We start from the raw sequence: 13,961 nt of genomic DNA on the forward strand, positions 1-13,961 counted from the left end.
AAGTCGTTCATTTGGTGGGGTGAGGTGGGGGTTTGAGGCGAAATCGCGAGTCGACCGACACGCACATGTACAAGTACATGCATGCGATTTCTGACGTTCAGCATAGCAGGTTGCATTCATAGCAGGCTGCATTCATTTTTGAGGAGGGGAATGGGGGGGGGGGGGAGGTCCGAATGAAAAATGTACTATGTTTGCTTCAAGGTCGACAAAAAAATTGCAACGACTCCTTGCACCTTTATGAGTGCGCTACATATTTTGACTGAGCTGCAAAGGGCAGTGGTACAGTCGTCCCTCTCTAATCCGGCACCTTTTGCTACGGCGTTTTCTGCTGGATTAACGAGGGCGCTGGATTAAGAAATCCTGCCCTCTGACCCGGCCCTACCCAATTGCATGCATGTATCATACGTCAAAACGCAGGGTTTTTCCGTGTCGACCCAAGTATTTGGTGCACGGCTTTATATTCTCAATTGTTCTCCGGGAATATACACAGTGATAACGTGATAAAGTAAAACAGAGAACATGTTCACATGTACTCTTGCACACACACGCACACGCACACACACCTGAAAATTGGCAGGACGCTACTCCTTGCTAAAATAAGAAAGTATGGTTGACTGCTTAGCCGTTGTCTCCTGGACAACATTGACCAGACTGGCCTAGCCTGGCCTGGCAAGGAGTGCACCTGTACGATCGTACTGCCGGATTATGAAATCAAACTACGTGCAGTTTGAGTGATTCGTTTCAAAAAGTCACTGCCGGAGGCGGAATTCAAGTGCCGGATTAAGATGTAGGAATTGAACGAAAAAAATCGGTTTCGTCAGAAAGTGCGCCGGTTGGCAAGGGTTCCGGATAAACAAGTGCCGGATTAGAGAGGGACGACTGTACTAGTATTGCTTTGGATCGGCAAATGTCACATAAATTTCTGGGGGCAACTGTGGACTCTGTTTTCTTGATTCTTCACCACACAGGGTGTGCTGCGACACCCGAAAAAGCTGTTTGGATTCACTGAGAGAAAGGTGTACCTATTTGAGACGCTCTTTCTTATAACCAAAGAAAGAGACGGCGATTTGCTCGTCAAGCCATCTTATCAGGTATGGTAGAAGAATTGTACAAGGTCTTCATAATGATCTAATTTGAAAGTATTGTTCCGAGTTCTATGCGAGTGCAATGGAAGTGCACAAAGTGACTATTTGAATGATGTACCAGTTGAATTCCAATACTTATGTGTGGCTTGCTTCAGACTAGACAGAGAGGGAGCCTCTTGGAGAGTGAATGCCTTTTAACTATAACTCTTAAGTACTGTGTGAGTGCGTCACCACTACCACTGCCCTTTCTTTGTCATGTTATTGTCTATGGAGGTGGGGTATGGAGGTGGGTATGGAGGTGGTCTATGGAGGTGGGGTATGGAGGTGGGGTATGGAGGTGGGGTATGGAGGTGGGGTATGGAGATGGGGTATGGAGGTGGGGTATGGAGGTGGGGTATGGAGGTGGGGTGTGGAGGTGGTCTATGGAGGTGGGGTATGGAGGTGGGGTATGGAGGTGGGGTATGGAGGTGGGGTATGGAGGTGGTCTATGGAGGTGGGGTATGGAGGTGGGGTATGGAGGTGGGATCCTGTCTGTAGTTCACTACACAAACCTTGTACATACCTTGTACACACATTGTCTGTTGTGCACTCAAACTATGCTCAGTTTACCTTTGAGCGGATGCGCGCTCCACAAATGAACATGCGTCATGTGATCTTAGTTCACTAAGGTTCTCACACCACACAAAGTAATGTTCTCACACCACACAAAGTAATGTTCTCACACCACACAAAGTAAGGTTCTCACACCACACAAAGTAAGGTTCTCACACCACACAAAGTAAGGTTCTCACACCACACAAAGTAAGGTTCTCACACCACACAAAGTAAGGTTCTCACACCACACAAAGTAAGGTTCTCACACCACACAAAGTAAGGTTCTCACACCACACAAAGTAAGGTTCTCACACCACACAAAGTAATATTCTCACACCACACAAAGTAAGGTTCTCACACCACACAAAGTAATGTTCTCACACCACACAAAGTAAGGTTCTCACACCACACAAAGTAAGGTTCTCACACCACACAAAGTTAGTTGCACTCTGCCTTACGATTTTCCTTTCCCTGGTTGTAAAATCAAGATGAGGTGCTCGTGCGAGACTGGGCGCTCTCACGAGACGGGGCGCTCTTGTGAGATGGAGGCGCTCGCGCTACTTTGAAGTATCTGTGGATGAATTCAATTCATTTTTTAATTTATTGTATGGAGAGCAATGGCAGGTGTTCTTCTGCCAATACCTGCTGTACTGTGTGGAGTATAAGCTCACTTAGGTTTGTCAGTATTTGTGTAACAGACTTAGACATGGTCATATTGGTCCGTGGCAGTTCTGAGGCCATCTGAAGGTCAATTCAAAAACTGAAACCTTTGATCATGGTACGCACACGTTTGCATGCAAGACCGTTCTTAGAGTTAGTCAGCATTAAAGGCACACTTAGTCACCTGTGGACTAGGCAGGCCTAAATATACAACCGTTTGGACTGCCTGCTGCAGCCCTGGTCAATCAAGAAGTTTACAGAAGTTATTTTAGCACCTGTGTATTCTGAAGCTTACACACAAGAAATATTTACCTATCTGCACTGGCGTTGATTGTATTAAACCCCAGGGCCCCAGATTCGCTTATTAAGGACTGCAGCTACATGTAGCTCTCGTTTTTTTAACCTTCGAAGTGCTGCATCACAGCCAACCTGCCGGTGCCATAGCAACGCTGACATGTGGACTACTTTTAAGTACTTGGAACCAGTTTTTATATGGATTCATACACGTTTAGGTGCTTTCCATTCACAGCAGGGTGAGACACATCTGCTGGCAGTAACAACTGGCCTGGGCCCTCCAGTCTGGGGACCCACTCCTGGTACGGAGAAGTTCACAGCTGCGTGCGACACGAGGGTACCACCGAACCACATACTATACTTCACTATGGGCAGAGTGAATACAATACGACCCAGAACTGCAGGAGTCGTTATTTGTCTCTTTATAAAAATACTTATGATGTCATCACTTTCAAGCCCTATAGTTGCAGATGTGACATCTAACAATGGGTCCAAGGAAATTCCCCTTGCAGCCAATGGTGGGATCCAGGGATATGTTCCCTTGCATTCTGAAGATGGGAACTAGGAATTAAGTCCGGATGGGGGGGGGGGGGCAGGCAGGGGATAAGTCACCTTGCAGCCTAACGATGACGACTGAGAGATTAGTTTTGGAGTGTAAAGATGGGACCCAGAGAATACTACTTGAAGGAGTCGCGTCCAGGGATGAGTTTTGGAATCTAAAGGTGGGACCCAGAGAATACTACTTGAGGAAGTTGCGTCCAGGGATGAGTTTTGGAATCTAAAGATGGGACCCAGAGAATACTACTTGAGGAAGTCGCGTCCAGGGATGAGTTTTGGAATCTAAAGATGGGACCCAGAGAATACTACTTGAAGGAGTCGCGTCCAGGGATGAGTTTTACAGCCACTAGCTCAAGTGCTTGCTTAGGTAACCATACAGCATCTTTCTCCATGATTGCAGTGGGTGTTTTCCTGTTTTCCTGTGCATGCCTTCCTGCCTGCCTTCCTGCCTGCCTACATGTGTGTGTGTGTGTGTGTGTGTGTGTGTGTGTGTGTGTGTGTGTGTGTGTGTGTGTGTGTGTGTGTGTGTGTGTGCATGTGTGTGTGTACGTGTGCTGTGTGTGCTTGTGTATGTATGTGTGTGTGTGTGTGTTTGTGTGTGTGTGTGTCAGTATTTGTGTGTATGTACATGTATGTGTGTACACGTGTGTGTGTCACATATGGTGCAATGGTATGTGCAGCGATTTCCAGTTGAGAGGTTGCGGGTTCGATTCCTGATGATTATGGTCACACACGTCTTTCCTCTCTTTCTTAGACTCCTCCTGACTTTTCTTTCATTCTCCTGGGTGGTTACCAACAGCCAGTGCATGCCGGAGTATATGGTGTGATGTGTGTGTGGAAAAAAGAAAAAAAGACCCAAAAGTAGGAATTCACTGGCCAGAAAAGGCCACTTCATAGCTGTGTGGGGTAGACCAGGCTGAATAATGGTGGTCAATTCTTCAGCCTTGCGAGCTGTTGAATGGTGCAATCCCAGCACAAATTGCCATAGTTCTGCTGTAGCATCGCTCTCATAGCCTCCGGCGATGGTCGTCAAATGGTCAAATGGTGTATGGTACATGGTATGTGTTTGTGTGTATGTGTGTTTGCGTGTATGCATGGTGTTAACGTATGTTGGGAATTTTCTAGGTTGGAGATCTAGGTGTGGTTGATCTTGACGAGAGTGGAGTTGCGTTTAGACTATCTCAACTTTCTCAAATCTCCAAAACTACCACACTCCATGTAAGTAGTAGTAGTACATTCGGTCTGTGTCAGCGAAACTGTCTTGCTCGCCCCCTCAGAAACTCCAGGCTTGCAACTCCAGGCTTGGTTGAGTTGGCACAGCGATAGCACAGCTACGTTTACTTTGGTTTGTAAAATGGACAGTCTAAACTTCATCTATTTCCAGTCGATTCCTGCGAGGAGAAGCCAATATGATGGCCAGAAAACGCATTTTCTGCCCTGAAAAGTCTTCATACCCTGCTTACGTGGCAGCTAAAGTTGCCGGTTTGAAAACACCATTATAGACCGTCAAGAGCTTGATGAAAAGGGAAGGCACTGATCTGGGGTGATACGAGTGCATTAAGGGTGATGCGTCGAGTGCATAAGGGATGACACAACGAGTGCATTGGGGGTGATGCATCGAGTGCATTTAGAGTGAGCCTGGCCACTATCAAGCAAGCTCTTGAGCATTGCGAAGGGAAAGCTAGCCCAGCCAAGAAGACACACTGTGTCTTTCACCAATACATGTACTCTCTCACTCTCTTTCTATTCAATATTTCTTGTGTACTTGCATACTGGTATTAGTTTAGTCCCACAACCTGCGATAAAATGATCAGCTGTAGCACCTACTCCACTTTTATGTTTATGTATCTATGTCATTCGGATCTTCCCAAGTTGTACAATGTACTGTTGAGATACCGAATTCAAATAAATCAATACCATACCAATACCATACCAATATTCACTCAGTGTCTGGAAGAAATTTAAGCTCAAGTTTGACTTACTGTATGCAGGGAGCGGCATCTGGGCAAAGCTACGAACACGCACTGTACACAGACAAACATTGGACTCACAAACAACAATATATTGCGTAGGCTAGCTTCAGTTTACTCTAGAAACTATCACAAGTGCCCCGACTTGTTATGAAGCTGCAAGCAAAAGATGACTCGTTTACCCGATCATTTCACCCATACCGTCACGGCTGTTACGGGGAGGTCACTTGGCAAGATGGCGGCGACCTGTAGCAACGCCCCTGGCAACAGAGGTCACACGGAAAGCGTGGGTACGCTCATCGCATTTTTCAAATTTTCATGATCATTTCTGCAGAAAGAAAAGGTTCTGTCACTTCGAATACTTGAAATAGTACTTTTATGGATTTCGTCTCTTCAGTCTCTTGCTCGTCAAAAAATGTTGTTGGAGGCAGCTGTGCTCCGCGAAGTGCAACGGATACCGCTCAGTAGCAGATAAAGGAGATGTGCTTCGCAGGACTCTTTCGCAAAATGACGACCTGCGCCTCGGATCGGGGGAGAACTTTTTATCAAGTTTACTCAATCTCCGGACAGCTATAGCTGTTTCGACCTTGTTAGGTCTCATCAGCGGAGTTCACAGTGTGTGGCCGAACAGATCAGCAAGAATTAGTTTCAACCCTGGTACAGTGTTAGGTCTCATCAGAGGAGCTCAGAGTGTGTGGCCGAACAGATCAGCAAGAATTAATTTCAACCCTGTACAAGGAAGGACATGGCACTCGAGAAGGTGAAGCTTAGGAGTCACATTGCCTAACTTGCGTGCCAGAACCTCCGCTCTGCAGGTGGCCATGAAGGTGTGGATGGCATCACCCAGAACCTGCCTTGTTGCTGTTGTAAAAACCAGCTTGCCGCTGAACAGCTTGCGACATGCTGCATACTCTGTGAAGAGTCTCGAGTAGCGATCTCTCAAGGACTTTGCCTGGGCAAGCTATAAGCAGCTGAACCTCGCCGCTGTCCGCAGGTGTGCGACTCTGCACGACTGTAAGGGGAACAGAAGTGAGGGCAGCAATGACATCCGGTTTCAACGCACGGTGTATGTGGTTGCCGACAAATGCTCCGGAGTGATATGCTTGCCGCTTTATTTGGTACTGTGGCAGTACTGCTTCCAAGGAAGTTACGCACGGGCCAGCTGCTTTTTTTTTAATCTTTTACTGTTAATTTCTCGTGCTCTTTTCGAGCCACATCACCTCTCATCCATCAAATTGAGTTCCTTTTCTTTCTCCTTCCATAGGAAGTGCAGATTTGATGCCACAGTCTGCAAGCCAGCAGCCACTACTTCCTGCTGCTGAATGTGCAGCGTCACACACTGCAGCTGCCTTAGAATGCTTTGTGCTTCTGACTGTACATGTAGGTGTAGTTGTTGTGTTGCTGTGTCGTGTACGTTCTTGTAGCGTCACAAACTGCAGCTGACTAAGAATGCTTTGTGCTTCTGACTGTAGGTGTAGTTGTTGTGTTGCTGTGTCGTGTACGTTCTTGTAGGCATTGATAAGTGCTGTAAACGCTGCAGAGTCACCGTCATCTGCAGCAAGAAACATACATTTGCTCAGTGCAATATCGATTTGATGTGCGTCAGCACAAAGTGCACCGTAAATCCAGGGATAAATCCCTAGATCTAGGTGGAGCACAGGAATACACACGTCTTGCAGCTCAACAGGAAGAATGGCTTTTCTAATCACGTTGTTGTACCGCCGTGCGTGCTGCAAGTTGGCACCTTCTGCAACGAACTCTGTATTTAAAGCGTTCTGGCAGCAAGTCAGCGATTGCTTTGTATGGCGGTGATGCAATGTCGTACAGTTTCATCAGGGGAATATCCATGCCAATTATTGCATCGTCTAAATGCAGACTGGATGAGGCTGGAGCTACATGCATATTCATATGCATGAGTTTTTTGGTCATCACACAACACATTAATACTCAGCACAGATTCAATGGCTTTCGCATGATCTCTCACAAGGTGCTGAGTTCCACGGCTAGTATACTACACAACTTTTCACCGCCTAATCTGCATACCAGCTGTATTTTCTTGGTGTTTTTCCATTTCAAATCCACTGAATAAATAACAATTTCCACTAAATGTTGCTAGAGATTTGGACCCAGCGGGGCCAACAAGGAATCAGCGGGGCCCCAGCAGTAACAAAAAACAGCTACACAGATACTCTTCTCCTCGGCAAAACTACCCTTGACGTGACGAAAACTCGTTGAGCACCTCAAGGAGGCAACAAACTTCGGTGACTAGAACGATCGAACGGCAACAACTTCAGAGACAAATTTCCATGAAGAATGGCTTTTCTCAGCGAAGGAAAGCTCAAATTCACTACTTTTTTCTTTGGCGAAGCATGGTCAGGATGTTGCGCAACTGTAGCCGCGAGGACAGCTCGACGCGGTGATCAGAAGTGGTGCTTTGGAGACCCAACTGAGCAGAGATTGCGTTCAAAATACACCTCCTTGAGTACAAATTTTGAACGTTGAGAACGGGAAAGTCCCGGGAAGCGCCATCTCCTGTACAAAAACCAAGTGGGCCCGTTTTGTACTGTCGTAACAGCCGTGACCGTGCACGCTGGATATGTCTTGTGTTGCTTGGTTACAGACCTAGAATGATGAATATGTCTTGTGTAGGTAGGTTACAGACCCAGCAATTGAATGATGGATGTGTCGTGTGTTGCTAGGTTACAGATCCAGAATGATGAATATGTTGTGTGTGTTGCTTGGTTACAGGCCCAGACTGATGAAGAGAAGAAACAGTGGATTGAGGTACTACGTCGGACAATAGTAGCCAGTGACAGCCGACTGTCAGAAGAGGTAATCTCACAAGCCAACGCCTAGGTGCCTATGTGCCTATGAGCATATGTGCCTCTGAGCCTATGTGCCTCTGAGCCTATGTGCCTCTGAGCCTATGTGCCTATGTGCCAATGAGCCTATGTGCTTATACGGAGACTCCCTCGATTTAGGCTAAGGCCTGTGGAGAATCCATAAATACAAATACAAATACATGTGCCTATGTGCATATGTGCTCATGTGCCGAGGTGCCTATATGCTCATGTGCTCATGTGCTCAGGTGCCTATGTGCCTATGTGCCTATGTCTCCAATGCACTGTAGTTACTGAATGGAAGGTTTTGCCTCTGCTTGATGTTTGTGGTTTGTTTTCAGTGTGTGAAGCGTTGGGCTCCGGGGTGGGGGATGAGGGGAAGGGATGGGATGTTTGTGTTGTCGAATTGGGATTGCATGACATTGTATAGTTGTATTGAAGGATTTGTTTCCAGAAACAAACTGAACAGTGCTTCATTTCATTGTTCAACCCTGAAAGTATGTAGTCCAACATCCAGTGTTCTTTTCTTCTCACCCTTGTGTGTCTGCCTTCCCCTTCATCAATGCATCGTTGTATGACTGTGCACACTATGTAGACAAAGAAGCAGCTTCTTGCAGCGATATGCAAAGAAACCAAAGGTACGGGGCTTGAGTGTTGTTGTTTCGCTGCATCCACACACTCTCTCTACAGGACATCCACACACTCTCTCTACAGGACATCCACACACTCTCTCTACAGGACATCCATGCACTCTCTCTACAGGACATCCACACACTCTCTCTACAGGACATCCACACACTCTCTCTACAGGACATCCACACACTCTCTCTACAGGGCATCCATGCACTCTCTCTACAGGACATCCACACACTCTCTCTTCAGGACATCCACACACTCTCTCTACAGGACATCCACACACTCTCTCTCTACAGGACATCCACACACTCTCTCTACAGGACATTCATGCACTTTCTACAGGTGATAGCTTACCTTCTTACAAACAGTTGTACTTACTAACAGTTGTACTTACTAACAGTTGTACTTACTAACAGTTGTACTTACAAACAGTTGTACTAAACCATTCACCTATACAATCACATGACATACATTTGAAACCTCATGAATTACAACATTTTTAATATTACCATCCATTGTTGGCTTTCAGTGCCTTCGGTGGTGGCGCATTTTACTTGGTTTGTTCCCTTTGTTGATGCGTCTCCAAAAAAACATCACGGTTCGCGTGAGACTCAGCTGGGGGCCAAGTTTTCCGCATCTGTAGGAATGCCACCAGCCTCTGCACCCTCTAGGATCAATGCCACCAGCCTCTAGGATCAAGGCGCAGATGCAGCTCCTAAACGGTGCTTTCGGTCTTAGCGTCTCCCAGCACTTTGTGAACTGTATTTTAGTAGCACATTGCATACAAGGTGCTGATGACCAGCAGTAGCGGAAAGCTTGTGTCCACCCCTTGAGTTGAATCCTGTATCCATCTCTAGCTGATGCCGCTGATGCTTCTGCTGGTGCAGGTGCTGCTGCTGATGTTGCTGCTGCTGCTGCCGGTGATTTTCCTGCTGCTGATGTTGCTGCTGCTGTTGCTGCTGGTACTGCTACTGCTGCTGCTGCTGCTGCTGCTGCCGTTGCTGTTGCTGCTGCTGCTGCTGTTGTTGTTGCTGCTGTTCCTGCTGCTGTTGCGGCTGCTGCTGCTGCTGCCACTGCTGTTGCTGCCGCTGTTGCTGCTGCTGCTGCTGCTGCTGTTGTTGTTGCTGCTGCTGCTGTTGCTGCTGCTGCTGCTGCTGGTGTTTCTGTTTCTTATGTTGCATCAGCTGCTTGCACTGCTGCTACTAAGAGTGTTACTTCTACGGCTGTTGCTGCTAACTTTCCTGCCTCTATTGCAAGTTTTACCTTGGTTGCCTCTATTACTTCTGTTCCTGCCGCTTCACTTCTGTTAGCATGGTTGCTCATGTTGCTCCTGCCATTAGCACTGTTGCAGCTGCTGCCGGTAGAACTGCTGCCACTGCTGCTGCTGCTGCTGCTGCTGCTGCTGCTTCTGCTGTTTGTGCCACTGCTTCTTACATTGATAGCGATACTACCCATACCACCCCTGCTCCTAGTAACTTTACTCCTGCCCCTAGCACTGTTGTCCCTAGCATCGCTGCTGCACAGAACTGTAGTTGCTGCTGCATCTCTCTCTCTCTCTCTCTCTCTCTCTCTCTCTCTCTCTCTCTCTCTCTCTCTCTCTCTCTCTCTCTCTCTCTCTCTCTCTCTCTCTCTCTCTCTCTCTCTCTCTCTCTCTCTCTCTCTCTCTCTCTCTCTCTCTCTCTCTCTCTCTCTCTCTCTCTCTCTCTCTCTCTCGTGCTCGTGCTCGCGCACGTGTGTGTGTGGGGGGGGGGGGTACAGTTAACCTTTGGAAGTAACTAGTCACATAGCCGCTAGTCACATAGCCAGTCTGGAAGTAAATTGCACGTTAGCATGAGTAGTAGAAGCTAAGTGATTGATCTTCTCTTCCCTTCACATCACTATCCTTTTTCAGAGACAAGAAGTAAGCCTACTTTGAAGCGATTCAGCTCTGAAAGAATGTCATCTCCTGATCTGAAAGGTGAGTTTACATGTTGCCATGAAAAATACTGTACACTTTTCGTATCAAGATATTGACTATTGATCTATTCGTTTTATTTTATTTAAACTCGTATTGTGAAGCAAAATAATGTTGGATAAAAGGAAGAACAACATGGCATGTTATGAGGTATGAGTAATTGTCCACCAATGTGTCCAGATCATACAGTGCCCTTTCTTTCACCTCATTGGACCCTTCCTAACCCGAGCCTTCCAAGTTGGAAGGTTGTTGCTTTGCGCTTCGTAGATGTGTTGGAGCAAGGTGTCAGGTCGTTGAATGTCTCAGTACTCTTTGTCGGTTTTGTGCCTTGTTGTCGCACTCACTGACTGTAAACGATCTGGTTACTTTGGTGGGCAGTTAGTCATAACTCGTAACATTTTGTCCTTCCTTTCTTATTTGTTTTTAGTTGGGAGTATCCAGTCCTTCCTTTCTCATTTGTTTTTAGTTGTTTGGAGTATCCAGGCATGCATGCTTGTATTATGAGGCTTCCAGTTGGAACAGACGCTAAATTGGTGGTCAATCTCTCACTCCTATGTATGTGTGTGTGCATGTGCGTGTGTGCATGTGCGTGTGTTCTGCTATTCTATCGGCTGTGTAGCTAGCAGTACGGTAGTGGGCGGCAGCGTATCACCAAGATGGAGAAGAGCAACAGTCAGCAGCGCACCGGATGACGACCTTGGGAAAGTCAAAGAAGTTTGTAGTGCTGTCGAAACTGAAGGCACTTCTTCTGCTCCTGCAATGCCGCTTGATGTCAAACTAAGTCCACTACCACCGCGTCCACCTCAGCCAACCTGGCTGAAACCACCTACCTCACCATCTGATTCCATTTCTTCTACTGCAACATCACCTGGTCTGCGCGATCGCTTTTCTCGTTTGTTTAGCCGGGAAGCCACTGTAGGTGAAGACTGCACTGATGGTGGGCTCCAACAGAAGCCATCCCACAACGCTGGGAAAGGTATGTGAAGTTCATCCCAAGTTCATCCTGTCGCAAAACAAATTATGGCTCATCACAATACGAGCTAGTATCAATGCCCATTATGCCTTCACAACGCTACGGCGGCAGTGTGAGCTATGGATATTAGTCGAGCATAACCTGTACAGCATGAACACTGGATAGCCGAAACACATGCATACAAGAGAAGAGGCTGGTCACTAGCTTGTAGTTGAGCATGCACATGTGCATGTGTGCATGGATGCGTGTGTGTATGTGTCACTGTGCATGTGTCACTGTGCATGTGTCACTGTGCATGTGTCACTGTGCATGTGTGCGTGTGTGCATGTGTGTATGTGTGCATGTGTCACTGTGCATGTGTGCGTGTGTGCATGTGTGTGCGTGTGTGTATGTGTGCATGCTCGAGTTGACTTGACAAAACAAAATAGATTGTTGGAGTAAACATTGGCACTGGTCCTGACACAACTAACTACATGTACCTACACTACCCTCTACATGTACCTTCACTACCTTCACTACCTTCACTACCTTGCATGCTTTTACTCCACTGTAGACTACACTGAATCACACTTCATTACAATGGTGCATGAAAATTGTCACTTCACACAACACTGCACAGCACTATCGAACTTACCCCACTGACAGCACCACGTATCACTGACCCCACTGACACCCCCCCCCCCCCCCCAACACACACGCCTTTTGACCATTGACCTTTTGATGCTCATCGCCGGAGGCAATGATAGCGATGCTACAGCAGAAGCCATAGCAGCTTTTGCTAGCATTGCACCATTCAACAGCTAAATTGCACTGCCCCCCCCCTCCCCCCCACACACACACTACACAGGTACTACACTAAACTGCAGTGCCCCCCCCCCCCCAGCACTACACTGGCTGCCTTGGATTATGCACTTGAATGGATTCATGAATCCATTCAAGTGCATTCAAGTCGTTCAATTTTCATGTCATGAGCCCTGGAATCGATTCGGAATCCATTCACCCTATTCACATGGGGTGATGTGAATAGCGCAAATCGATTCGCGTGCATAATCGAACGCACTCACTGAATTCACTCCACTGCACTAAATTGAACTGCACTGCATCCCCCGCACTACACTGACTTGCACTCCACCACACACACACAGGCACTACACTGAATTGCACTGCACTGCATTGCCCTGCCCCCCCCCCCCCCCCCCCCCCCGACACGCTCTACACTGCATTGCACTGCACTGTCCCCCCCCCCCCCCCCGACACGCTCTACACTGAATGGCACTGCCCCCCCCCCCCTCACACACTACACTGAGGTTTCGTTTGTTCGGTGTCATTCCACTGTGTTTTGGTTCAGGTGCGTTTGTTTGATGCACGCGACATCGTTTGTTCGGTGCAATTCCGATTCTGGTCGCGGAATGAATGGGGCAGAATCAATTCCGGCAATTCCTAAGAAAAAGTGGAATGAGTAGTCATTCCGTGCGGAACGAAAATGCACGGAGGCCGGGGGCTTCGTCGCTGTTGCATACCTCCACCAACAAAACTTCAAACGCGATTATTGACATATGTTAATGTTGGCGGAAATCGTCCAGGGTATCGGCTGGTTCTGTAACCTCGGCAAAGTTACTTGTTGGTAGTATTTTGACCCTTCGCTGCCTGAGAAAGCGTTCGCCCGGGACAAGAGCTGGAGATATGTGTAAAAGGTGTATTTATACTAAGAGTCCAGGCCGTGCGATACTCACTATTCGTATTTATACCTCGGCTCCTCATCGTAGAGCAGGGCCTCTAGAATCACAAGGAGGCGAGCCAGAATTATCAATTTGTTCGAGCCCGATGGTACATAGCACATAGTGACTACCCAAAGAGGCAATGAGCCTGCCACTTTACTTTTTCTTACAATAGTGCCTCGTCTCTGTCAATCAAGTACTTCCAATCCATGCAGAGCTAGATACGTTTCATTGACTGATACGAGGTCGAATAGCATGATGAAGTAGCGGCCAAACACCGCCTGCAGGTACCCAAGTTACAGGCGCTCGTAGACCTACGCCGTGTTTGGCAGCTCCTTCATCATGGCTGTCGTAGGCACATGCAGAAACTTACGGAAGCAAAATAGCGGGACTGGCAGTAGTCTGCGCAAGGCAACAAACATTAACATTCGACCACCGTTTCCAGAGTTGCGCGAAACTTTTTCCAGATTCCTGAATGCATGCCGGTGTGTTTGTTTGCTACGCACATTCCAATTCCGTGATGGGTACCGACTGCATTCCGTGCCCATTCCGGAATGATCGAACAAATGCAACCTGAATTGCATCCCCCCCCCCCCTCACACACACACATAGGCACTACACCAAATTGCACAGCACTGCCCCCCCCCCCCCCGTACTACACTGCACTGAATTGCACTGC

The 13,961-nt window shown here is 47.5% G+C and overlaps 1 protein-coding gene across 2 annotated transcripts in view; it reads left to right on the top strand.

The window, feature by feature from the left end:
- LOC135829441 (pleckstrin homology domain-containing family G member 2-like) overlaps positions 1–13,961 on the top strand; it is a 66,002-nt gene that overhangs the window by 34,968 nt on the left and 17,073 nt on the right. For both annotated transcript variants that reach the window (XM_065341847.1, XM_065341848.1), the window contains exons 13-18: positions 969–1,091; positions 4,317–4,409; positions 7,910–7,993; positions 8,597–8,639; positions 10,529–10,594; positions 11,211–11,567. In XM_065341847.1, coding sequence (XP_065197919.1) covers positions 969–1,091; positions 4,317–4,409; positions 7,910–7,993; positions 8,597–8,639; positions 10,529–10,594; positions 11,211–11,567 — 766 coding nt within the window. The remainder of the gene's footprint in view (positions 1–968; positions 1,092–4,316; positions 4,410–7,909; positions 7,994–8,596; positions 8,640–10,528; positions 10,595–11,210; positions 11,568–13,961) is intronic.

The sequence above is a fragment of the Sycon ciliatum genome, chromosome 13 (genome assembly GCF_964019385.1).
Source record: "Sycon ciliatum chromosome 13, ocSycCili1.1, whole genome shotgun sequence".
NCBI lineage: Eukaryota > Metazoa > Porifera > Calcarea > Leucosolenida > Sycettidae > Sycon > Sycon ciliatum.